Source organism: Salvelinus sp. IW2-2015, linkage group LG2 (genome assembly GCF_002910315.2).
Source record: "Salvelinus sp. IW2-2015 linkage group LG2, ASM291031v2, whole genome shotgun sequence".
Classification (NCBI taxonomy): domain Eukaryota; kingdom Metazoa; phylum Chordata; class Actinopteri; order Salmoniformes; family Salmonidae; genus Salvelinus; species Salvelinus sp. IW2-2015.
Window position 1 is genome coordinate 27,346,766 of NC_036839.1, and position 26,551 is coordinate 27,373,316.

Genomic DNA, 26,551 nt, shown 5'->3' on the forward strand with positions numbered 1-26,551 from the left:
AAGGTTTAAATACACTTTAAGGGAAGTACAAGGGGAATGGCTGGGTTAATGACAGGGGGGAGTGGCTTCTCCACCCCCCTTGTTCTCCAAGTCTGCTTCCGATGGAGCTGATAATCTTGACCGCTACTTGCCTGCAATTAGCCTTCCAAATGGCACCCTATTCGCTATAGTGGACTACTTTTGACCAGCGCACTATATAGGGAATAGGGTGCCATTTGGGATGGAAACCCTGATGATGCAACTGAAGGATAAAATGGGCCTGTATCTTTGAGTCTGTGCTGCTGATGGACAGAGCAACTCGAAACTGAGGAGAAGATCAAAGTTGAACAGTTAAAGAACTGACTGGACCAGTGGGTTTAGGAAACTAAGCTCTGAGTGTGAAAGATAAGTTTGACAATGACAGCAAGAAAAAATTTAATTATATGTAGAGTGGAATAATCACCCTATCAACAGAGGCTAGGCCTATTTAAGAAGCATAACTAAATGCTTAGGCCTCTCAGGTCTTGGCATGCATTCATACCACATTTTTAGGGCCTCTTACCTAACAAGTATGTGTCACTAAATTCTTATTTGCTAATAAAAGACAACAGCGCCACACTGTGTTGAGCGTGGGTCATTCAGTCTGGCCAGGTAATGGGTGTTATAGCAGTGATTACAAAGTAACTGGTTTGACCACTCAATACTACAATAAGAGAAGAAGACACATGAACGACGGTCGTGTGCAACAGATCCCCTGCTGGGTGTCGACGAACGGTAGGGATTCAACATGTGGAATCATTGGGCCGATGTTATGTGGTCAGAGGCAATAGAACGACCATCCCGTTACCTTTAACTATTTGTCGGCACGGTCTGGTATGTCCTTAATAATGTGACAGTCAGACAGTGGCCTGAATGATTTTAATGACTTGTGTTCAACAGAGATTACACTGTCAGATGAGAAGTACACCAACTAAAAAAAAACAATGAAATACTTCACCTGTTTTTTTGTCTGTATAAAAATGATCACTTACGGAAAAATACAATCTGTTAACCAAGAGTAAAACTGGTGAAAATCTAAAAATACCTACATACACACATATAGACTTTGCATTTTCAGACACGTCTTGAAACATAAATAAATATCAAACAACAACTATGTACATACAGTGGTTACGGTCAGTTGTGCACTAGTACACAGATCTTCAATAAGAATGCAGGTCAGGGTTACTTTAAAAAAGTACACATTTAAAATGTTGAATATCCAACACAGTCCACACCAATATCTTACAATACAGGGGAGAAATTTAAGTAAATATAAACACTCCCCTAATTTAAAAAAACAAACAAATTAAAACATCACTGTGTTCAGGAAATGTAGCAGACATTAGGTGTGACGTCTCCTCCAGGTAGTTCAGGCCTCCTCTTGTATCTCTGTCCCTCAGGTCTCCTAATCTTCAGTGGATACCTGTTGAAGACAGAAAACAGGCACTTAAAGGCGTGTGGAACACACTTTCCATTTAACCATGAATAAACCATTAAGCAGTGGATCAGTGAAAGGAAGTTAGGCGTGGCTGTGCTCTCCGCCGTAACACTACTGCTTTATGACATACCCAGCCCACATCAATAGCCTGGTTGATACATGCATTCAACAACACTAAATACACACTTCTATAAGTAACTGTACATGCTACCTGTGCTGTGCAGTGGTAAATCCAAGCCATCTCAGGTGACTCTGCTGTCTGCTGTAAGACTGTTGTTCCCGTCATCTACAGCAGGTGGTGGTGTTGTACTAGACAGGGCTGAGAATGGGTGTGACTGAACAGATACACTGTTCTCGTCTGTGCTGCTGGTGGGCTCTGCCTTCGCTCTCTCCTCCCAGCAAGGCTCCTCCTGCTCCTCTTCATCACACCTCAGAGCCACATCCTCATCCTCACACAGCGGGAACACACGACTCTCCCACGGGAAACAGTGCTGCAGACAGAGGGGAGGAGCGAATAATGAGGGATACATACGAGTACATTACATTTATCACTTTCATATGTGGGTAACACAGCATGGGCAACTGAATGTCAAAAATTTGATTGAGCTAGTATAAACACTCACCGTACATCATTATTCTCCCGTGATAAAGGGTTAGATTTAAAACCAAAATTCATGCAAAAACCATGTATGGTCCCTGTGACCTTCACATCCACATCCTGCGCATCAGGGAGCCTGCAGCCTTCGCTCTGAATGTGTGACAGAGTGGGCACTCTCCCTACCTGCTGACAGACACCGCCACTACTCCATCATTACTAACAGGGTCGGGGAGTAACGGATAACATGTCATGGATTTTTTTTTAACTGTAACTACTAATCCATTACCAGCAAAAATTGTGTAATCGGATTACAGATATTGAAAAACTAGATGATTACTTCTAAGATAACTTTTAAATTCAATAAAAAATATGACACCTTTGTTTGTCTCAATGACATTCAAATCAGCATTGAAAAAAGGTGCAAGTTTAAGTTTGTTCCACCTGAGCGAGTCTGACCACAAGTCAGAGACCACTATGTTGACGCACCAAATGTGTTTGATGGATTGCGGGAAAAGAGCAGGAATAGGCTTTTGTAGGCTACAGTCCAAGCTGTCTTCCAATGGTGCGACTGCTGTCGGCATCCAAAGATTATCCAACTTAAATAAACACTTGGAGGTAAGGATGACAGCAGTGGTGTAGTTCACAGGCTATACATATATCACCTATTATTGATATCTACACAGCGCATTGTTGTGAATCACACTGCTGCTCTCTCATTTAGCTATTTGCACCTTACGGATTGTGTTTATGGTTTAACCTTAATGGTTGAATTGAAGAAGTTTAAACTGCCTATCACTCATTGATTTTGCAACCAGTGGAGAGCCAATGAAAAATGCGATCTTGGAACAGCTGCATAGTGCAGATCCCAATCTATGGAATAAAAGTTTGAGGCCGTTCCTCCCTTCTAAACTCCTCCATGGTATTGTGCTCCACACTGTCAAAAACAAGTTAAAATTAGGAAGACCACGAGTGGGGCTTTAATTGCTCAATCTAATTCATGCTGCTAAAAAAWTTTTTTTTTAAATCCGGCCTAACGGTCACATGATTTTGATAGACTTAAACAGCTGCAAATTATCAAGATAAAGTGTCTACAATAAAAACATACAGAGCATTCAGAAAGTATTCAGACCCCTTTCCTTTTTCCACATTTGTTACGTCACAGCATTATTCTATAATGGATTATAAAAAGTATTATCTACACACAATAACACATAATAACAAAGCAAAAACTGTTTATACATTTTTGCAAATGTATAAAAACAAAGAAAACAAATATCACATTTACCTAAGTATTCAGACCCTTTAATCAGTACTTTGTTGAAGCACCTTTGGCAGCGATTACAGCCTCGAGTCTTCTTGGATATGACACTACAAGCTTGACACACCTGTATTTGGGGAGTTTCTCCCATTCTTCTCTGCAGATCCTCTCAAGCTCTGTCAGGTTGGATGGGGAGCGTCGCTGCACAGCTATTTTCAGGTCACTCCAGAGATGTTTGATCGGGTTCAAGTCTGGGCTCTGGATGGGCCACTCAAGGACATTCAGAGACTTATCCAGAAGCCATTCCTGCGTTGTCTTGGCTGTGTGCTTAGGGTTGTTGTCCTGTTGGATGGTGAACCTTCGACCCAGTCTGAAGGCCTGAGCGCTCTGGTGCAGGTTTTCATCAAGGATCTCTCTGTACTTTGCTCCATTCATCTTTCCCTCTATCCTGACTAGTCTCCCAGTGCCTGCCGCTGAAAACATCCCCACAGCATGATGTTGCCACCACCATGCTTCACCGTAGGGATGGTGCCAGGTTTCTTCCAGACGTGACTATTGGTATTCAGGCCAAAGAGTTCAATCTTGGTTTCATCTGACCAGAGAATCTTGTTTCAGTAGGCAGCTCTCTCATCCATTTATATGGAGATGATACAGTCTCATACTCAAATGGCACCTCCCCAGATTTTGTGTTAAATGCTCTACAACAAAGTTCTTAGTGTTCAACAAGCTTTCTCTGCCCTTAACCTTGTTCTAAACACCTCCAAAACAAACGTCATGTGGTTTTGTAAGAAGAATGCCCCTCCAGGTGTGATTACTACCTCTGAGGGTTTAGAGCTTGAGGTAGTCACCTCATACAAGTACTTGGGAGTATGGCTAGACGGTGCACTGTCCTTCTGTCAGCACATATCAAAGCTGCAGGCTAAAGTTAAAACAATACTTGGTTTCCTCAATTGTAATCGCTCCTCTTTCACCCCAGCTGCCAAACTAACCCTGATTCAGATGACCATCCTACCCATGCTAGATTACGGAGACATAATTTATAGATCGGCAGGTAAGGGTGCTCTCGAGCATCTAGATGTTATTTACCATTCGGCCATCAAATTTGCCACCAATGCTCCTTATAGGACACATCACTGCACTCTATACTCCTCTGTAAACTGGTCATCTCTGTATACCTGTCGCAAGACCCACTGGCTGTTGCTTATTTATACTACCTCATCCCCATATTATTACTTACCCTCTTGCTCTTTTGCACCCCAGTATCTCTACTTGCACATCATCATCTGCACATATCACTCCAGTATTAATGCTAAGTTGTAATTATTTTCACCTCTATGGCCTATTTATTGCCCACCTCCCTACTCTTCTACATTTTCACACACTGTACATTGATCTTTCTATTTTTCTTTTGTGTTATTGACTGTACGTTTGTTTATGTGTAACTCTGTGTTGTTGTTTGTGTTGCACTGCAATGCTTTTTCTTGACCAGGTCACAGTTGTAAATGAGAACTTGTTCTCAACTGGCCTACCTAGTTAAATAAAGGTGAAATAAATTAAATGTAAAAAAATAATACCCTCTTAGGCCTCACTCCCCCCATCTGAGATCTCTACTGCAGCCCTCATCCTCCACATACAAAACCCGTTCTGCCAGTCACATTCTGCTAAAGGTCCCCAAAGCACACACATCCCTGGGTCACTCGTCTTTTCAGTGTGCTGCTGCTAGCTACTGGAACGAGCTGCAACAAACACTCAAACTGGACAGTTTTATCTCAGTCTCTTTATTCAAAGACTCAATCATGGACACTCTTACTGACAGTTGTGGCTGCTTGCGTGATGCATTGTTATCTCTATTTTCTTGCCCTTTGTGCTGTTGTCTGTGCCCAACAATGTTTGCACCCTGTTTTGTGCTGCTACCATGTGTTGCTACCATGTTGTTGTCGTAACGTTGTGTTGCTACCATGCTGTGTTGTCATGTTTTCCTGCCATACTATGTTGTCGTCTTAGGTCTCTCTTTATGTAGTGTTGTGGTGTCTTTCTTATCGTGATGTGTGTTGTGTCCTATATTTTTAATCCCAGCCCACATCCCCTTAGAAGGCCTTTTGCCTTTTGGTAGGCCGTCATTGTAAATAAGAATGTGTTCTTAACTAACTTGCCTAGTTAAATAAAGGTTTAATAAAAATATACAAAATAAAAATGGTCTGAGAGTCCTTTAGGTGCCTTTTGGCAAACTCCAAGCGGGCTGTCATGTGCCTTTTACTGAGGAGTGGCTTCCGTCTGACAACTCTACCATAAAGGCCTGATTGGTGAAGTGCTGCAGAGATGGTTGTCCTTCTGGAAGGTTCTCGCATCTCTGGAGCTTTGTCAGAGTGACCATCAGCATCTTGGTCACCTCCCTGACCAAGGTCCTTCTACCCCGAATACTCAGTTTGGCCGGGCGGCCAGCTCAAGGAAGAGTCTTGGTGGCTCCCAACTTCTTCCATTTAAGAATGATGGAGGCCACTGTGGTCTTGGGGACCTTCAATGCTGCAGACATTTTGTGGTACCCTTCCCCAGATCTGTGCCTCAACACAATCCTGTCTCGGAGCACTACGGACAATTCCTTCAACCTCATGGCTTGGTTTTTGCTCTGACATGCACTGTCAACTGTGGGACCTTATATAGACAGGTGTGTGCCTTTCCAAATCATGTCCAATCAATTGAGTTTACCACAGGTGGACTCCAATCAAGTTGTAGAAACATCTCAAGGATGATCAATGGAAACAGGATGCATCGGAGCTCAATTTCCAGTGTCATAGCAAAGGGTCTGAATACATATGTAAATAAGGTATTTAGTTTATTTTTTATTAGAAAAAATGTCTAAAAACCTGTTTTCGCTTTGTCATTATGGGGTATTGTGTGTAGATTAGGATTTTTTATTTACTTAATCAATTTTAGAATAAGGCTGTAACGTAAACAAAATGTGGAAAAAGGGAAAGGGGTCTGAATACTTTCCAAACGCACTGCAAACAATAGGCCTATAGCAAATGTAGCATATGGCATACATTTTTCACATGCAAATAGCCTTTTTCAGTAGTGCTCAAAGCATGCTATTCCATGAGAGCAGCATTTATTTTTCAACTCGAAGCAATGACCCAATCAGTCCTCCATGACAACAAAAATCATAAACAACAGAAGGCTAAATATGTCCTTACATCTTGGGTTATGCTCAGGTAAAAGAATTAGGCTAATCTACTGTATATTTCGAAGTCCTAGTCTTGAAGATCAAGGGGTATTAAATTAAATGGAATGACTGGAAATCTGTCACACTGATTTTGTATGTAAATTAATAGCTTAAAATCTGATTATTAACTGTGGTAGAAACCAATGGGTTAGAAGAAGCCTACATAACCTAACCTATAAAAGTAAAATGCAACATCCATTTATGGCCAGCTATGTAAAAGCTAACATTGATTTATCCTACAATCTCTGACATAAAATGCCCAATATCCATATCTCACCCAAGTTAGAGTGTTTTCTCTGCTACCGCACAGCAAGCAGTACCGGAGCGCCAAGTCTAAGACCAAAAGGCTCCTCAACAGCTTCTACCCCCAAGCCATTAGACTGCTGAACAATTCATTAAAATCACCACCAGACAGTTAGCATTGACTGACACCCCCCTCCCCTCTTGCACACTGCTGCTACTCGCTGTTTGTTTGTTACCTATGCATAGTCACTTCGCCCCCACCTACAGATTACCTCAACTAGCCTGTACCCCAGGACACTGACTCAGTACCGGTGCACCCTGTATATAGCCTCGTTATTCTTATTGTGTTACTTTTTATTTTAACCTACTTGGGCTTGTAAGTAAGCATTTCACAGCAAAGTCTACACCTGTTGTATTCGGCGCAAGTGGCAAATAAAGTTTGATTTGATCAGGAACTGTTTTCAGTCTCAGCGAGTCATATTTTAAAGTAAAACCTCTAATTCAGCTTGATCATTAGAAGACTTGTGTATAACAAACTAGCATTGTTTCTGCTAGCAACTCCTCTGCATTATACTTAATAGCTTATTGATTAGAATATTCCTCAGTTAGCAGCAGGGTTAATAGATGGTAGTACCAAGACTTCATACTCAGAATGTAACAAAGAGCTGAACCGGGATCCAGACTTTAGGTTGGTAGAGACTAGACAGTGAATGTCCTTTCTTACCACCCACTCCTCTAAGGCTCCGTCCCTGTCCAGATGGCTCCAGTCCACGTGAGTGCTCACGTCACCTCTGGTCTCACCCCTGACAGCACAGTCCCATACAGAAACACCTGCTCCATCGTTCCTACTGCCAGACCTACAGAGAGGCGATAAAAATTATAATATATATATATATTTTTTTAAATACTGCAACAGAGCAAGAGAATGCCGGACTTCATTCTCAAAGGAAAAAAACAGACACTGTGAATTGAATTGAGATCCAGTGAGGTAAGAATATTTACTGCAGGATCAATCAGCAACAGCAAGGTGATGTGTGGTGTGCCCAGTCCCCACCTGGTGGTGCGTCTATAGTGTCTGGTCTTGTCCCAGGAGGTCCAGCGGAGTTTCTCTCTCTGCTCACACTCCAGGTGCCTCTGGGAAAATGTATTGTCACACAGCAGCTCCTCTTCCTCCTCCTCCCTCTCCTCCAGGGGTGGGTTATCAACCACTCTCCAGCTACAGGGAAGGAGGGAGGAGCAGAGCAATGTGTAAGGTGACGGAATACACTAATGTATGTGGACACCTGCTCGTCTGACTTCTCATTCCAAAATCATGGGCATGAATATGGAGTTGGTCCCCCCTTTGCCGCCATAACAGCCTCCACTCTTCTGGGAAGGCTTTCCTCCAGATGTATGAACATTGCTGCAGGGACTAACTTCCATTCAGCCACAAGAACATTAGTGAGGTCGGGCACTGATGTTGGGCTATTAGGTCTGGCTCGCAGTCGGCGTTCCAATTCATCCCAAAGGTGTTCGATGGGCAGTGGTGTAAAGTACTTAAGTAAAAATATTTTAAAGTACTACTTAAGTAGTTTTTTGGGGTATCTGTACTTTACTATTTATATTTTTGACAACTTTTACTTTACTACATTCCTAAAGAAAATAATGTACCTTTTACTCCATACATTTTCCCTGACACCCAAAAGTATTCGTTACATTTTGAATGCTTAGCAGGACAGGAACATGTTCCAACTCACACACTTATCAAGAGAACATCCCTGGTCATCCCTACTGCCTCTGATCTGGTGGACTCACTAAACACAAATGCTTTGTTTGTAAATTATGTCTGCATGTTGTACTGTGCCCCTGGCCATCGCTAAATAAAAATAAATAAATACATGTATGTGATCTGGTTTGCTTAATATTAGCCATTTGAAATGATTTATACTTTTACTTTTGATAATTAAGTATAATTCAAACGAAATACTTTTACTCAAGTAGTATTTTACTGGGTGACTTTCACTTTATTTTTTTTCTATTAAGGTATCTTTACTTTTACTCAAGTCAAGCAATTGTGTACTTTTTCCACCATTGTCGATGGAGTTGAGGTCAGGGCTCTGTGCAGGCCAGTCAAATTCTTCCACACCGATCTCGACAAACCATTTCTGTATGGACCTGAAACAGGAAAGTGCCTTCCCCAAACTTGCCACAAAGTTGAAAGCACAGAATCATCTAGAATATAATTGTATGCTGTAGCGTTAAGATTTCCCTTCACTAGAACTAAGGTGCATAGCCAGAACCATGAAAAACAGCCACAGACAATTATTCCTCCGACACCAAACTTTACAGTTGGCACTATGCATTCGGGCAGGTAGCGTTCTTCTGGCATCTGCAAAACCCAGATTTGTCCGTCAGATGGTGAAGCGTTTCCACTGCTCCAGAGTCCAACGGCGGCGAGCCTTACACCACTCCAGCCGACGCTTGGCATTGCTCATGGTTATCTTAGACTTGTGTGCGGCTGCTCGGCCATGGAAACCCATTTTATGAAGCTCCCGTCTAACGTTTATTTTGCTGATGTTGCTTCCAGAGGCAGTTTGGAACTCGGTAGTGAGTGTTGCAACCGAGTACAGACTAGTTTTACACACTACGCGCTTCAGCACTCGGTGATCTCGTTCTGTGTGCCTGTGTGGCCTACCACTTCGCGGCTGAGCTGCTGTTGCTCCTAGACATTTCCATTTCATAATAACAGAACTTAACAGTTGACCGGGGCAGCTCTAGCAAGGCAGAAATTTGACCGACTTGGTGGAAAGGTGGCATCCTATGACGGTGCCACGTTGAAAGTCACTGAACTCTTCAGTACTGGCCATTCTACTGCCAATGTTTGACTATAGAGATTGCATGGCTGTGTGCTCAATTGTATACATCTGTCAGCAACAGGTGTGGCTGAAATAGTTGAATCCACTAATTTGATGGGGTGTCCTCAGATCATAGGACATCAAAGAACTGACTCATTTCTTGGGAGGTTTGATCAAACTCAAAATACAGTTAAGCAAAAACTGGTGGCTTTAGCTTTTGTTGAGAAGTAACTCAAGCCAAAGAACAAGCACCAGAAGCCATACCTGGGCGTTATAATATCTCTGTACTGAAGTCTCTCCACCTTGGTAGTGGCAGCCAGGGACATAGGGATGATGATGTTGTCAATGTTGTAAACACTCTCTCCCTGACGTCTGCGGATTGGGCCCTGAGAACAGAACAGCATAAAAAAAATACTGTAGCATAGCTCACTAATCAACAAGCGGGCTATATGCCTATAATTATGCCGTTTGTTCTAAACCTCTCCACTAGATGTCAGTATTCATTACAAGACAATTCTCAAGATATTAGTTGGTTTATCTATCCTTCTATTTCCAATATCCCCATGAGGACAAAGACTATTTTAAATTGAAGGGTTAGGTTTAGGGTGAAAACTATGGATAGAATTAGGGTAAGGTTGAGGAGTTATGGTTACGGGTTAAAGTTATGGTAAGGGTTATAGGGAAAATAAGATTCTGAATGGAAATACATTTTAGGTCCCCGCGAGGATAAAAGATCAGAACGTGTGTGTGGTACCCGTTTGCGTGTGTGTGGTACCCGTTTGCGTGTGTGTGGTACCCGTTTGCGTGTGTGTGGGGTCTGGGGTGTAACGGCATCCTCCAGGCTATCCTCTGGACTGTCCTCAGGGTCTGACAGCTGAGACAGGAAGTCCTCGTCATCTAGAGACCAACAACATCTAACTGTTAACGCCATGGGTCGTTCTGTAACAAGCTACATAGCATACATGTAATGACCACACTCGCAGGCTACATGTATGTAATAACTAGTTGGATATGTGTAGGACAACATAGGAAATCAAGATTTGGCTAGAGGTAAGGTTTATTTCTAATTGAAATTAATGTTGGATAGATCTCAAAAAAGCAGGAATTCCTGATTACTGAGTAAAAATCCCATCCCAGGGATCATGCATACCTTTCATGGTCCTGTGGGTATGTCTCCTCTTCCTCCCCCCGCGATAGGCTCTCCTGTGTGGGGTCTGAGCAGAGCCCGCCCACCTGATAGTTGACACGCCCCTGGCCCCTCCCCACAGGTGCCTCCCATGCTGCTTGTGGCCGCAACCTGGAAGCACACAGCACCCATGTTAAAGTGGAACTGACAGCTTTTTAGCAACATGAAATCTCATTAAAAATCTGTTCAAATACACCCGAAGGAAGAATTACACAATTATAATTTTTTTAACATTTTCTTTTAGCAGATATGGTCATTTTCACGTTTTCATAAATTCATAGTATACGTAATTCCCAAACATTCTAAGGCATTTGTGAAAATTCTATAGCAATATAGAGTGGGAGAGCAGGTGTGCGTTTGGACAATTAACAGACACTGCAGCAAATAAAACCTAAAAAACATCTGTCTCATCCAAAGACAAGAGTCTACACAGACAAAATCAATTTCTCTCTCAAACCAAGCACCCAAGCTAACTGGCTAAAGTTGGCTAGCTACTTCCAGACACAAATGAGAGAACACCTCACTGTGACGATTTTATTAGCAGAGCTGGTTAGCCAGGCTGTTTACATGATATCTAGAGCGTTCGTGACTAACTATAACTTTTTTTGCCGACGTTTACTGACACCAGTCATATCTAGCGGGTGTTGTGCGTTCATAAATTCATCAGTTATTCTGCGCTCTGGCACACTCAGACGAGAGTGCTCTAAAATCCACACACACCCCATACCACTACCAAATCGCCCCCACACACACACCCATCGCCCCCCACACACACCCCATACAACATCGCCCCCACACACACCCCATACCACACATCGCCCCCAACACACCACCACACACACACACACACACACACACACACACCCCATCGCCCCCACACACACCCCCATACAACATCACCCCCACACACACCCCATACCACCATCGCCCTCACACACACACACACACACACACACACACACACACACACACACACACATCGCCCCCACACCCACCACATCGCCCCCACACCCACACACAAACTAACATCTCTCCCTTACCATCTCTCACAACATCTCCTCCCTTCCCACCTCCTGCTAAAGAAACCCAAACACACAGGGAGTGGCAAAAAGTGGCGATCTTCCACATAATAATTGTCAGTAGAATATTCCTTATGGTGTTTGTGTCGTTTGTTTTTAGCTCAATCAATGTCCGTGGGGTGATATTCAGGTTGACAGGAAATCGACTGGAGCTGTGTGAGTTACGTCTCTAAGACTGACCCAGTGCTCTCCTCATCAGTCACAGCCCAGTGCCCACAGCCCCTCAGCCCCTCTAGCCAGCCCATCACTCCAGCCACGGCCCACTGCCTCAGAACCCCTCCCTTCTGCCCAGCGAGGATCATTGGGATTGTTTAGGATCATTAACCTCCCTACAGGGAATGGCCAACAGAGCAAGCAGCGAGGAGCAACAGTAGATTAATGATTAGACTGGCTGACTCAGAGCATGCTGCTGTGCAAGTCCCCCAGTAAGATGCCAAAGAGAATTACTGTTAAATCATTTCTCAGAATACACTGTTCTGTATTCTATTTTCACAACTATCTTGGTCAGTGTAAATGAACAATAAAGTAAAGTATTGTATCGTACCTTTCACCCTCATCTACCTACCATCAACAGAATAATATAGCTATTTCCAGACAAAAGAGTTGAAGCATACAGCTCAATATGATGAACAACACAGTAATTATAACACAACATTAATCACTGGCCTCAGTTAACCCAAGCAGACATATTTCCATAGCTATGCTGTTTTAGGAGAGATGCGCCTACCTGAGGTGAGAGAGAACAGGGTGTGGTACAGTACAGTTAGCTTAACACAATAACACACAGTATCATAATGTCTGTCCAGCACAGTGAGAGATGTGCCTACCTGGGGTGAGACAGAGAGCAGGGTGTAGTATAGTGTGACTGGTCCTGGAGGTCAGGGTGCTGCTGGAGGAGCAGGCTGGGTCAGAACACAGTGCCAGGGGATCACAGGAGGCACAGGTGAGACAGAGGGAGGCTGGGTCCTACAGGAGAGAGAAAGGTTCTAGAATAACTTAATCTCTACACACCAGGACCAGGTGTGAATACCGGTGATTTAATGCAGGACATTTTTATGAACTCAAACCACCTGTGGCTCTTGAAGATAGTAGCCTATTGCTATCAGAGTTACCAACGACCACGACAAACTCATTAGCAAAGAAATGACCCAGGGGAATGTGTGTATATGTTTAAACATACAGATGTGACTTAGCCCCACCTCAGCTGGTTTCTCAGCTCTGCTAACATGTAGCCTTACTATGCGGTTGCTGTGAGTCACTGTGACCTGGAGGAGCAGCCAGCCGCTCGGCTAAATCACGCTAATGAAACTAGTTAAAGTCGTGAACAGCTTTCTTCTCTTTCCTCCATTAAAATGTCAGTAGGCTTGGCACATTGCCTTCCTCTGTAATAACATCAGTTAGAGTTAGAGCCCCTGGCTGGCTCCCTTTGTGGCTTGGTGAGTAGAGACTAGAGGATTAGTAGCAGGACTGGAGAGATGGATACACTGACTGGATGTGTTCCAAATGGCACCCTACTCCCTATATAGTGCACTACTTTTGAACAGAGCCTTATGGGCTATGTGTTGCAGGTTGAAGCTCTACTCTGGAGCAGGTTGATATTTACAAGTCAGAACAAACTAAATCAAGGGTTGAGAATAGAAGTCATGGAGGGTGTCACATTAAAATGAACTGCTCCACTCTGTGTTTTGTTAAGAGAGAGCTCTTCACAGCATCATGATGAGACTATAACATCTCAGAGACACAGCGGACATCATGACACACAGCACAGGGTCCCTTTCTAAAGACTACAGCTACAATTAATACTCCACTTTAAATAAGCCAGCAGTTCACAGGTTAGTAAACCTTTGTTCTCAAAGAGTTAATATCATCCCTGTTTCTATTTATACATACATGACAAAAACACTAATATGCAAGAGTTTCTATAACTCATTCTCAAATGTCAAGATGAGTCCCTCTGCATAAACAAATAAGGCCAGCTTGATTTACTCTCTTATCCTTCTTTAAATTTAGTATACTTCAATCATCTGACATTCCATTATTGGCAGCAGGTGTGTGTGTGTGTGTGTGTGTGTGTGTGTGTGTGTGTGTGTGTGTGTGTGTGTGTGTGTGTGTGTGTGTGTGTGTGTGTGTGTGTGTGTGTGTGTGTGTGTGTGTGCGTGCGCATGGTGTTGAGGGTTGCTACCTGCCGTCTGTGGCTGGTGTGGGTAGTGTTGAGGGTTGCTACCTGCTGTCTGTGGCTGGTGTGGGTAGTGTTGAGGGTTGCTACCTGCGGTCTGTGGCTGGTGTGGGTAGTGTTGAGGGTTGCTACCTGCTGTCTGTGGCTGGTGTGGGTGGTGTTGATGAAGAGTGGTGGTTTGTGATAGATCACCAGGGGTCGGGTGCGGGCTGAGACACAGGTGGCGTCCACTTGGAGGAGGTGTTGTCTTCTGCGGTTTACTCTCCTCCTCTTGGGTGCCTTCTGGGAGAAGGCGTCACATCCTCCCAGGACCAGGCCACTGCAGGGGACAACAGAGGGGACACTTAGTATATGGGCCAAATGGCATGGCACCCAGAAGGCTCTGGTCAAAAGTAGTGCACTATAAGGAATAGGGTGCCATTTGAAACTCAACCTAAGTCACTAAACACACAGCACTTTATTCACTCAACACACAAATGCAACAGTTCTATTGGTAGAGAGCTGCCCAGATGCCCTTAAACAACTCAAAACAAACAATCCAACCCAGCGATCCCAGTCAGATATGATCTGTATTCCATGACATCCATGGCAGCGTGGGAGTCAGATCAGAACAGGGGAGGTGAAGACTTTTTATTGAGAGTAAAAAGGAGGCAAAAGGAAGTAGGAACCTGAGCTTAAATGACTTTTATCCAAATCACAGCTGGACATTGTGAAACTTTTCCAAGGGTTATTTTAAGGATAGCTAGAGCATGTTTAATATCACTAGTGATGGATAGGAGATCTGAGGTCCTCTTTGGGCTGTAGAGTAGGGCTTCGGCACCAATGGCACTCTATATATTTCCTACCCTATGGGCCCTGGTCAAAAGTCGGGAATAGGGTTCCATTTTTGGTACCTAGACTTGCAGATACTGGCTTTAGAACATTGCTAGTCCAACACTCAATAGGGGCCTGTCATTTCCAGCTCTGGTGGGTCAGGCTTCCCTTGGTTACAGGAAGTAAAATGATTTTGTTCATTATCCTGCCAGATCACAGTAACCTCCCTGGCCCTCCTAGACCCCACCTCCCTGTCCTCTGGATCAGGCTTTACATTTCTTAGATAAAAACTAGACAAACATACTCTGCTGTGCTGCCTGTGACAGAAATAAAAATAGCAGCTCTGTGAAGTCCTACAGTACAGCACCCTTGAGGGTAGTTGGTACCACCCAAAGACCTCCACAACCCTAGCCTGTTAGAGGGAGTGGTTGAGCCTAAAAACAGGGCTGTCCAGGAACCATAATGTCACTTCCATTTCAATTAAAATAAAACAGCCCTGCCTACAGGATCTAGTTTCTGGCATCTCAGTAATCCACAGAACAGTGACTAAAATTCCACAAAGTCCTTCTATTCTTTATAGAATACCATTTGATCATCTGGCTTTTGATTGACAGCTTATGCCGGATTTCTATTTTCTTTGATCCTCTGACGTGGTAAGCAACAGTGGAACTGGGAGCAGTTGTTATAATTATTACAGGAGAAAGACTTTTATTTTTATTTCATTTCACCTTTGTTTAACCAGGTAGGCTAGTTGAGAACAAGTTCTCATTTACAACTGCGACCTGGCCAAGATAAAGCAAAGCAGTGCCTCACAAACAACACAGAGTTACACATGGAATAAACAAACATACTTTTTCTATTGTATTATTGACTATATACAATGTGTGCAAATGAGGTAGGACAAGGGAGGCAATAAATAGGCCATAGTGGCGAAATAATTACAATATAGCAATTAAACACTGGAGTGATAGATGTGCAGAAGATGAGTGTACAAGTAGAGATACTGGGGTGCAAAGGAGCAAAAATAAATAACAGTATGGGGATGAGGTAGTTGGATGGACTATTTACAGATGAGCTATGTACAGGTGCAGAGATCTGTGAGCTGCTCTGACAGCTGGTGCTTAAAGCTAGTGAGGGAGATATGAGTCTCCAGCTTCAGTGATTTTTGCAATTCATTCCAGTCATTGGCAGCAGAGAACTGGAAGGAAAGGAGGCCGAAGGAGGAATTGGCTTTGGGGGTGACCAGAGAGATAGACCTGCTGGAGCGCGTGCTACGGATGGTTGCTGCTATGGTGACCAGTGAACTGAGATAAGGCGGGGCTTTACCTAGCAAAGACTTATAGATGACCTGGAGTCAGTGGGTTTGGGGACGAATATACGAATAAGCGAGGGCCAGACAACGATAGCATACAGGTCGCAGTGGTGGGTAGTATATGGGGCTTTGGTGACGAAACGGATGGCACTGTGATAGACTGCATCCATTTTCTGAGTAGAGTGTTGGAGGCTATTTTGTAAATGACATCGCCGAAGTCAAGGATCGGTAGGAGAGTCAGTTTTACGAGGGTATGTTTGGCAGCATGAGTGAAGAATGCTTTGTTGCGAAATAGGATGCCGATTCTAGATTTAATTTTGGATTGGAGATGCTTAATGTGAGTCTGGAAGGAGAGTTTACAGTCTAACCAGACACCTAGGTATTTGTAGTTGTCCACATATTCTAAGTCAGAACCGTCCAGAGTAGTGATGCTGGATGGGCAGGCAGGTGTGGGCAGCGATCGGTTGAAGAGCATGCATTTAGTTTTACTTGCATTTGAGAGCAGTTGGAGGCCACGGAAGGAGAGTTGTATGGCATTGAAGCTCATCTGGAGGTTATTTAACACATTGTCCAAAGAAGGGCCAGAAGTATACAGAATGTTGGAGTCTGCGTAGAGGTGGATCAGAGCATCACCAGCAGCAAGAGCGACATCATTGATGTATACAGAGCAAAGAGTCGGCCCAAGGATTGAACCCTGTGGCACCCCCATAGAGACTGCCAGAGGTCCGTACAACAGGCCCTCCGATTTGACACACTGAACTCTATCTGAGAAGTAGCTAGTGAACCAGGCGAGGCAGTCATTTGAGAAGCCAAGGCTGTTGAGTCTGCCGATAAGAATGTGGTGATTGACAGAGTCGAAAGCCTTGGCCAGGTCGATGAATACAGCTGCACAGTATTGCACTGTCATTAGCAAAGTGTAGCCGATTAATTACAGAAAACTGTTGGAATATCTGTTTTTGACATGATCCTGGGTCAAGGTCACCATTACCTTTTTCACACTACCGGGCCAAACCGAGCTGTACTGTACTGGCTGGGCTGGCCACGCAACTACCATAGGTGCTGGAACCCAGGAAGCTGCTGCATGAGCAACAACTAATGGGAATCCTAATAAACTAAACTGCGCAGGAAATGACAATGTGGGCTGGCGGGTCTTATTGGGTCTACCTGCTGAAGACTCTCTTGTTCTGTCCTTTCCACCTGCAGGAGATGGGAGAGGAGGAAGGAGAGAGGTTCAGAGGAGGCATCAGGCTGTTGACGATCTGGCTCAGCTGGGCACTCTGTGGGGACAACAACAACAGATCATCCTCTATATACAGTATCTACTGAACTGAAACATATAGGCCTATAGGTCTACATAGCCCCCCACCTGCTAAGCAGTATGGTAGATAAGTCCCGACTCCCCAGACCTGTAATCTAATGTGAAGTGAGGCTTTCTGGTTGGAGACTGTCCTGTCACAACCCCTTACAGTCAAGAAGACAAAGGCCAGCAGCACTACAACCAGACTTTGCCCTACATAAAAACCAGAGATGTACTGGGAGTGGAGCTGTCCTATCATCAGCAGCAGGGCTAGACTCTCACTGATTGTTGTGTGTGATTAACCACTAAACAGCAGTAACGGCTGCTTTGGTCCTTTTGACTAATCAACATTTTTGGTTTGATGATTTGCTGGGTTAAAAAGCCCTCCGATCTCTGACATAACTAATGCTAACTCATTACATATATCATTGGACCCTTACAAAGCTCATTTGAAAAAGAAACCTAAACTCAGCAAAAAAAGAAACGTCCCTTTTTCAGGACCTTGTCTTTCAAGATAATTCGAAAAAATCCAAATAACTTCACAGATCTTCATTGTAAAGGGTTTAAACAATGTTTCCCATGCTTGTTCAATGAACCGTAAACAATTAATGAACATGCACCTGTGGAAACGGTCGTTAAGAACACTAACAGCTTACAGACGGTAGGAAATTAAGGTCACAGTTATGAAAACTTAGGACACTAAAGAGGCCTTTCGACTGACTCTGAAAAACACCAAAAGAAAGATGCCCAGGGTCCCTGCTCATCTGCCGTGAACGTGCCTTAGGATGCTGCAAGGGTCATGAGGACTGCAGATGTGGCCAGGGCAATAAATTGCAATGTCCGTACTAAGACAGCGCTACAGGAGACAGGATGTACAGCTGATCGTCCTCGAGTGGCAGACCACATGTAACAACACCTGCACAGGATCGGTACATCCGAACATCACACCTGCGGGACAGGTACAGGATGGCAACACACTGCCCAAGTTACACCAGGAACGCACAATCCCTCCATCAGTGCTCAGACTGTCCGCAATAGGCTGAGAGAGGCTGGACTGAGGCTTGTAGGCCTGTTGTAAGGCAGGTCCCCACCAGACATCACCAGCAACAACGTCACCTATGGGCACAAACCCACTGTCGCTGGACCAGACAGGACTGGCAAAAAGTGTTCTTTCACTGACGAGTCGGCGTTTTTGTCTCACCAGGGGTGATGGTCGGATTCGCGTTTATCGTAGAAGGAATGAGCGTTACACCGAGGCCTCTACTCTGGAGCGGGATCCGATTGGAGGTGGCAGTCACAGTGATCATTGGACTGAGCTTGTTGTCATTGCCTGCAATCTCAACGCAGTGCGTTACAGGGAAGACATCCTCCTTCCCTCATGTGGTACGCTTCCTGCAAGGCTCATCCTGACATGACCCTCCAGCATGACAATGCCACCAGCCATACTGCTCGTTCTGTTGTGATTTCCTGCAAGACAGGAATGTCAGTGTTCTGCTTATGGCCAGCAAAGAGCCCGGATCTCAATCCCATTGAGCACGTCTGGGACCTGTTGGATCGGAGGGGAGGAATAGGGCCATTTCCCCCAGAAATGTCCGGAACTTGCATGTGCTTAGTGGAAGAGTGGGGTAACATCTCACAGCAAGAACTGACAAATCTGGTGCTCCACAGGTGGGAGATGCACTGCAGTACTTAATGCAGCTGGTGGCCACACCAGATACTGACTGTTACTTTTAATTTGGACACCCCCCTTTGTTCAGGGACACATTATTCCATTTCTGTTAGTCACATGTCTGTGGAACTTGTTCAGTTTATGTCTCAGTTGTTGAATCTTGTTATGTTCATACAAATATTTACACATGTTAAGTTTGCTGAAAATAAACGCAGTTGACAGTGAGAGGACGATTGTTTTTTTTTGCTGAGTTTAGGTCTCAATGTTACTGTTGAAGTAAAGGTTAAATAAAAAGTAAAAATTCACCTGTCTCTGTATATTCCTGAGGAGGCGTGTGGGGCTGCTGGGTTCGTTCTCCGTGTCGGAGGGAGGGTCTCTAGCGCTGCCCCTCGATGTGAACGGCAGCCCTGCCGTCTCGGTTAGTAACGTCTGCTGAATCTGCCCGTCTGTCATTGGCTGGGAATCCGCCAAGACCACACCACCCTGGGACCACAAACACACTACTATCAACGCCACAAGGGCATATTCACACACCAAAGGAAGCTGGTGAGGCGAGGACGGCTCATATGGCTTATGCAAACCATGTGCTTGAAACCATTCCAGCCATTACTATAAGCTGATGAAGTGCCACCGGCCACCACTGATTCACACATGATCATAGGAAAGGTCGTGAGGGAGGTCATGGTGTTTACAGCTGTCCGGAGACAGCAGGAGGAGGGGGCTGTCATAACAATGAGTGAATTAGATCTGGGAAAACTAATGAGAGATTAAAAACACCACAGGCACTTTACAAGAACAGGTCCACACTGTGATGTCACACACACAGGCGAATCTAATTCTAAAAAGGGCAGAGGCTGATTAGAGGAGGAATGCTGCACATCCTTATCTAAAACACAACCTTTTAATTAACTAGTCAAACCTCAGAAGGCTTTGTACAGAAGATATAAAACACAGTCAAGTGACAGACAGGCGTATGACAACCTCACCCATCCTTCCTGGTCTAGAGCCTAGGGGATCGAGTCCTCTCTGTGTGTGTGTGTGTGTATATATATATTTTTTTTTTTAACTGGGAATATATATATACAGTAATCCCTCGTTTATCGCGGGGGTTACGTTCCGAAAATGACCCGCGATAAGTGAAATCCGCGAAATAGAAAACTTTTTTTTTTTTTACAATTAGCAACTATTACATGTATACAAATACAGTGACTCACGTGTAGGCCGTTTCGTCGACATTATGGGTTTAGGAGATGTTCGAAATTACAAGATAATTTGGCCAACTTAATGTAAATTTGCCAAGCTGTTTTATGTACGTACACATAACTGCACGAGACGACAAAATGATAGCACAATTCGTAGCATGTGTTTTGATACAAGAAGCGGGAGTGAGTTTTTAGCGAATCAGAATGCAGAGCACAATGCACCAAAAAAAAAAAAAAAAATGCATTATGAAAATCCGCGAAATAGCGAATCCGCGATAAGTGAACCGCGAAGTGGCGAGGGATCACTGTATATATATTCCCAGTTTAAAAAAAATATATTATATATATACACACACACACACAGAGAGGACTCGATCCCCTAGGCTCTAGACCAGGCAGGAGGGGTGAGGTTGTCATACGCCTGTCTGTCACTTGACTCTGTGTGTGTGTGTGTGTGTGTGTGTGTGTGTGTGTGTGTGTGTGTGTGTGTGTGTGGTGTGTGTGTGTGTGTGTGTGTGTGTGTGTGTGTGTGTGTGTGTGTGTGTGTGTGTGTGTGTGTGTGTGTGTGTGTGTGTGTGTGTGTGTGTGTGTGTGTGTGTGTGTGTGTGTGTGTGTGTGTGTGTGTGTGTGTTGTGTGCTGTGTGGGTGTGTGTGTGTGTGTGCGCGCGCGCGTGCGTGCGTGCGTGCGCCAGGGTTCACTAGAGGCCTATGGAACTGGGCCTTACCTTGGTGGAGGTGATCTGTTTGTGCAGGTCCCCCAGTTGTTGGATGCGTCCCTCAAGCTCTGCCACATGCAGCTGTAGCCAGGTCCACCCGCTGCCCACCTCAGCCCTCTCCCTTTGCCACCTCCACTCACACCTACTGGAGAGGGAGACAGACAGACACAAAGAGAGAGGTAGAAAGAGCCTATGACCAGACAAACAATTCCGTATTTTTCTAGATTCATAATTTCTGTAGGTTTTGTATCCTCTTTTTTTCCCCCATCTATTAAAAAGACAACCTTTTCCTTGAAACAGGTTGAACGGTTGGAGTGTGTGTAGGTTTACTGACCTTTATAACATAGATAGCCCAGCACAACAAGAGTACAGAGGCTGAGGACATATGGTTCATATTTACACAGTACCGTCAACAAATAGCCTACACTATGACCTACATTTTAAAGCACTAGATGACAATGCTACTTTTGCATATCAGCTTTTTCTTGTTATATGGCAGATGAGGAGGCTTTATTCTTATTCTGTTGAGATGAGTATAAAGTATATCTAGGCCACGAATAAATCATTAGAAAACTGTGTAGGTTTCCATGGCGCTTCTGACTGCGTTCCACTATTACTGTAGTGCAGGGTTAGACATTGGTTTCTGGCAGGCAGTTCCACAGTCCAGTTAGGTTAGTTACCATGGCTCTATGTAGCGACCCTGGGAATGCTAGGAGCAAGCCACTTAGAGTGGACAACTAAAGGGAACATTTTTCATCAGACTGGCTGGGTCGGCTGGAGACTGGTACGGCATAGACAAAAATATACCCCCACACGAACAAACACAGGCCCAATGCTGTAACACTCAAACTAAGACCACTTCAAGATTGGTTTGATTTTACAATCAGGAAAATGACAAAATTACTTTTGACATCCTGAGTTGTAGGCTAGGTGGTGGAACGTATCCACACCGTCAAAGTGTAAAAAGCTGCCACCCCCATCCCCACTCAAACAGTCTCAGAGGAGAGGCACTTCCTCCCTCCCTCTCGGGTTGCAACATAAACAAACAGCACACAGAACCTGGGCATTATCTTCATTCTCCAGAGACACTGCTGCCGCCCAATGGAACACCCCCCCATCCACTCTCTGCCAGGCCAGCTCAACAAAGATAAATACACAGTGGACCTGGAGCTGTTCTATACTGCTGGTGCATTTCTTTACTCTTGCAGTTACACACAGGTTGTTTTCAGCCCTGATCCCAACTGAGGAAAAAGCCAGCCTATCTGTATTAACTAAGCTCTGCTTTCTTAAACACGTATTTCTCCAGTTGTAGGTCTGGGCATAAAGTAAAGCTTACAGCTGGGATGGCCCGTGGATCAATCCCCCCAAAATTATTATTTTAAATAATATAAACTTCCATTTAAAAGTCTGGCGTTACTTAGAAATGTCCATTAAAATAACATCAAATTGATCAGAAATACAGTGTAGACAGGGTTAATGTTGTAAATTACTATTTTAGCTGGAAACGGCAGATTTTTTATGGAATATCTACATAGTTGTACAGAGGCCCATTATCAGCAACCATCACTCCTGTGTTCCAATGACACGTTATGTTAGCTAATCCAAGTTAATCATTTTAAAAGGCTAATTGATCATTAGAAAACCCTTTTGCAATCATGTTAGCACAGCTGAAAACTGAAAATCTCATACAACGCTGTGTACTACTACCTTCACAGAACAGCACAAACTGGCACTAACCAGAATAGAAAGAGGAGTGGGAGAAACAGACGCCTCACAAGTCCTCAACTGGCAGCTTCATTAAATAATACCCGCAAATTGTCATTAATAACATTATTTTCTAAAACAATTCTGCTCTAGTGGCCAGCTACATAAACTTACAGTAATCATGTTCCAATTATTGACCGGGTTGGCCACCATTGATTTTGTTAGTCACAAACATTTCTCTCCACCCTATAGAACATTCTTTAGAATTGCAGGAAATGTTGCTTAGGGCCCCCAAAAGGCTAGGGCCAGCTCTGACTGCATGTTTGCATGTGGATGTGGGTACACAGACCCGCAAGCCACTGCGGCCATGAGGAGTTCAGATTTTTGTGGCCCCCACTCCCATCAAAGTTGCCCATACCTGGTTTACAGGGTGTACCCCTCATTTCACTTTAAAATATTTATCCTAGCCTGCCACAGTAACTCCCACATCAAATTATGAACATATGTGAGTGAAACTGAAAGAGGACAGAAAACAAGAGTTTGACTTCCCAATTTTATCCTTGTAACCATTGTTATCACATTTTGCAGGAAGAGGGGCCAAAAATGGCCCATCTAGTCTCGGAGGAGGAGATATTCCCGGGGGAGGTGCATGCCATAACCTCTCCCCATGAAGGAGCTAATGAAAGGCCACAGAGACAGACCATTCTACCCCATAGAAATGGAATGAATAGAATAGGCTTGGAACCGTTCTTTGTTCTACCCAGCAGGAGACAGGGGCTCCAACAAAGACAAGACTGCTGCTGCCAGGATGATGCCAGATCCAAACCACCCCTCCACCCTGCCAAACAAATCATCAACCCCCCATTCCACCTCTTCTCCACTTCTCCCCTGTTCCCAGAGCTCATAAACCTGTAACTTTTTCTCATCCACCCCCCCGTTTATTAGACAGGGAATCACAAAGGCATCCCCTCCACATTCCCCTTTGGTCCCTTCTGCCCCACGCAAACCCTGTCCCCTTCCTCAGTCACTACATTCCAGACAGTGAGAGCAGGTTACCTGGCGATGTGCTGCCTGCCTCGAACTTAAAGACAAAACGGCTCATCTTTGCTACTTACTTAAAAGTTCAAACCTCCCAACAAACTATAATGAGAAACATGAAACCTTCCTAAATTCTGGATGATTCAAATGCTAAGAAACCTGGCGTGATCAGTGTTTGAGTCTCAGAGAGCTGTTACTCCTACCTAGGCAGAGACACACCATAGCAGAACCATTATTACATCCGCTTAATTTAGCCCTAAACACTTTCCTCATCTCATGATCTGGGTCACACAGACTTCAGAGGAGGACTCAAAGGGCTCTTCCACCGAGGCAGTGTGTGGGGGTGGATATATGGCCTTACAAAGTCTGTGTTTATGTACCTGGCCTGGATGTAGGTTAGGAGAGGAGAGGGTCTGTTCTGTTCGTACTGTAGTAGAGGGTCAGGTGAATAGGAGGAATCTGCTGCCTCTGCCGCAAACTAAAGAGGTTATATGATGTTAACAGCCGGTTTTGTTGAATGCTGTCAAGTGAAATGTAATTTCAAGTATAAGGTCTGTGTTTTTCCATGTATAATTCACTCACTGCCACACAGATGGCATGTGTTTCTCATAGCCTACCTCTGCCCTTAACCCTGTTTATTTAGCTGTGATAACCCACTGTGGTATCCAGGAAAACACCACAGCTCTTTAAAATATGTCTGAAATATGAGAAACAGACCCAAGCTCAAACAAAGCTACAGGTTCAGCTCACAGCTTTTAACAAAACTCATCCAGAAACATAGTTTGAACTCTGAAAATGCTGTGTTCCTGTTGCATACAGTTAGGACTACAACAATGTTTTTGCATCCCAGTCAAGCATGAAATAGAATTCTCTACCATTCTTATTCAACTGAACAACAGACTTCCTGTTTCTCATAAGTAATTAACAGGTCTACAACATAATTACAGCACATTACCAGAATGTCTGTACTCACACTGGTTGAGACGTGGTCCCCCATTTCTGGTCAGGCTCCAACTCTTCATCTGAGCTGCTCTCTGTGGCATCAGAGTCTACAGCCTCCTGAACCCCGCGCAGCACGGCCTGGGCATAGCGCGTAAACTCCTGGATGTCTGTGGAGGGGGATGGCGGTAAGGAGGTCTGCAGTAGGGCACGGCCCTGGGTCCTGCGGCTCAGTGTACCTGTCTGTCTCTGCCCCATGGCTGGATCAAAGGGCTTGGTGTTTGCAGGGGGTGAGGCGGGACTTGGGGTCTCCCTGCCCTGACTCCCCTTCAGACCCTCCAGCTGGAGGCTGCAGTGGCGAGAGGCATGGTCCCCTAGTAGAGCTTGAAGCCTCCTCTGGAGCCGCCCAGCCCGTTCTAACTGAGACGTTTGTTGGGAGAGATGCCAGTGGGTCTGCTCTCTCAATGCCTCCTCTACCAATGCAGTCACAGGCTGCTCCAGGCCCTGGCTCCTAGCTCCCCTGGCCCACAGCTGTGCTGGAGCTGTGTCTGTGCTGCTGGAGCCCCCCTCCTCCTGCCTCTCAATGAGGGGTGTGGGGACAGTAGGGTTATACTGGGACATGAGATCTCCCTGGCAGTATTTTGAAGGGGACTGGGGGATATCATAGCCATCTGGTCCATGGCCACTGTGTTGACACTGCTGTTGCTGCTGAGCCACAACTTGGCTATTGTGTTCAGGGACAGGAACCAAATACATGTCTTGTGCACCTGGACAGGCAGCCAGGGAATGCTTCAGGTTTTTGTTGAGAGACAGGAAGCTGAGCAGGGAACCGGGGCTGGAGAGAAGCACCGTTTTGTACTGGCCAGCCGAGGCCTGTAGCAGAGGGGACAGGAGCGAATCGGGAAAGTCAAGGGGACTCTTGCTTGAGCAACAAGTGTCCAGAAAGGGCAGAGAGGAGAGGTTGAGCCACACCCTCTGAGCATAGCTGCCCTCCTTCAGGTTCAACTGAGGATCACACTCCATGTTGAGCATTGCCCCATCTGCATCCATGTTGCTGGACGCCAGGTGCATTCCGTGGACGTCTTTGGAGAGCTTGGTCAGGGCTGGGGCCATTCCCTCCAACCAATGATGTCACTGTTGTTTTCTGTCACACCAGAGGATGCCAGATCTGCCTCAGACTTTCCCAAGACCAAAAAATAAACCCCTGTCAGCACTTCATCCACCAAACTGAAAATAATATGGAAATACTAAAAACTGCAAATTATGGGTAGGAAAACATCCAGACAGTAGCTGGGCAGCTAGGTACATTAGCTTAGCTATAGTGATAAAGATGAAGTAAGAAAGAAACCATTAACGTTAGCTAGCTATCATCATGGATGGCTCAAACAAGTCAATGAACTGACGAGGTGGGAACTGTGCTGATATTTATAATTGTCTAACTGCAGTCAGAGACATCAAACGTACTCGATTTACTAACAAGACCGTTTGCAAGGATAAATCAAACACCTTAATCCGCTCGAAAGCTTCCTGGAACACAAAAACGGGCACGGAACGTCAAGTTGAAAATAACGTATCGACCATCTTTTTGCTATTCACCTTGAATGAAAATTGACAGGGTCCACGAAAATATTATTCTTGAAGCCTTGATTTATGTCGTGAAAAGCTAAGCCTTTCCCTCATTTGACATGTTAACCGCAAAAGTCTGGCTAGATAGTTCATCAGAAGATCTTTCGGTTAACAGTCCCTTCTCCGTGGTCCTATTTATTTCCAACTGCCATGGAACAACGGCAACGGCTGCTGCTCTGCGT

The 26,551-nt window shown here is 44.7% G+C and overlaps 1 protein-coding gene across 5 annotated transcripts; it reads right to left on the reverse strand.

The window, feature by feature from the left end:
- Window positions 1-883: 883 nt before the first annotated feature.
- On the reverse strand, window positions 884-26,551 carry kansl1l (KAT8 regulatory NSL complex subunit 1-like). Of its 5 annotated transcripts, none has more exons than XM_070448183.1 (13): window positions 24,778-26,551; window positions 21,072-21,204; window positions 19,451-19,627; window positions 17,343-17,455; window positions 14,186-14,372; window positions 12,705-12,843; window positions 10,763-10,909; window positions 10,367-10,509; window positions 9,877-9,998; window positions 7,833-7,994; window positions 7,503-7,635; window positions 1,671-1,950; window positions 884-1,444 (listed from the first exon to the last, which is right to left on the reverse strand). In XM_070448183.1, exons 1-12 carry the CDS (start codon window positions 25,854-25,856, stop codon window positions 1,702-1,704), a joined length of 2,784 nt encoding a protein of 927 aa, XP_070304284.1. In that variant the 5' UTR covers window positions 25,857-26,551; the 3' UTR covers window positions 884-1,444; window positions 1,671-1,701. The 5 variants fall into 5 exon arrangements, with proteins under 5 accessions (XP_070304284.1, XP_023862728.1, XP_023862710.1 ...); XM_024006960.2 differs by having other exon boundaries at window positions 10,409-10,509; window positions 21,072-21,207; XM_024006942.2 differs by having other exon boundaries at window positions 10,388-10,509; window positions 21,072-21,207.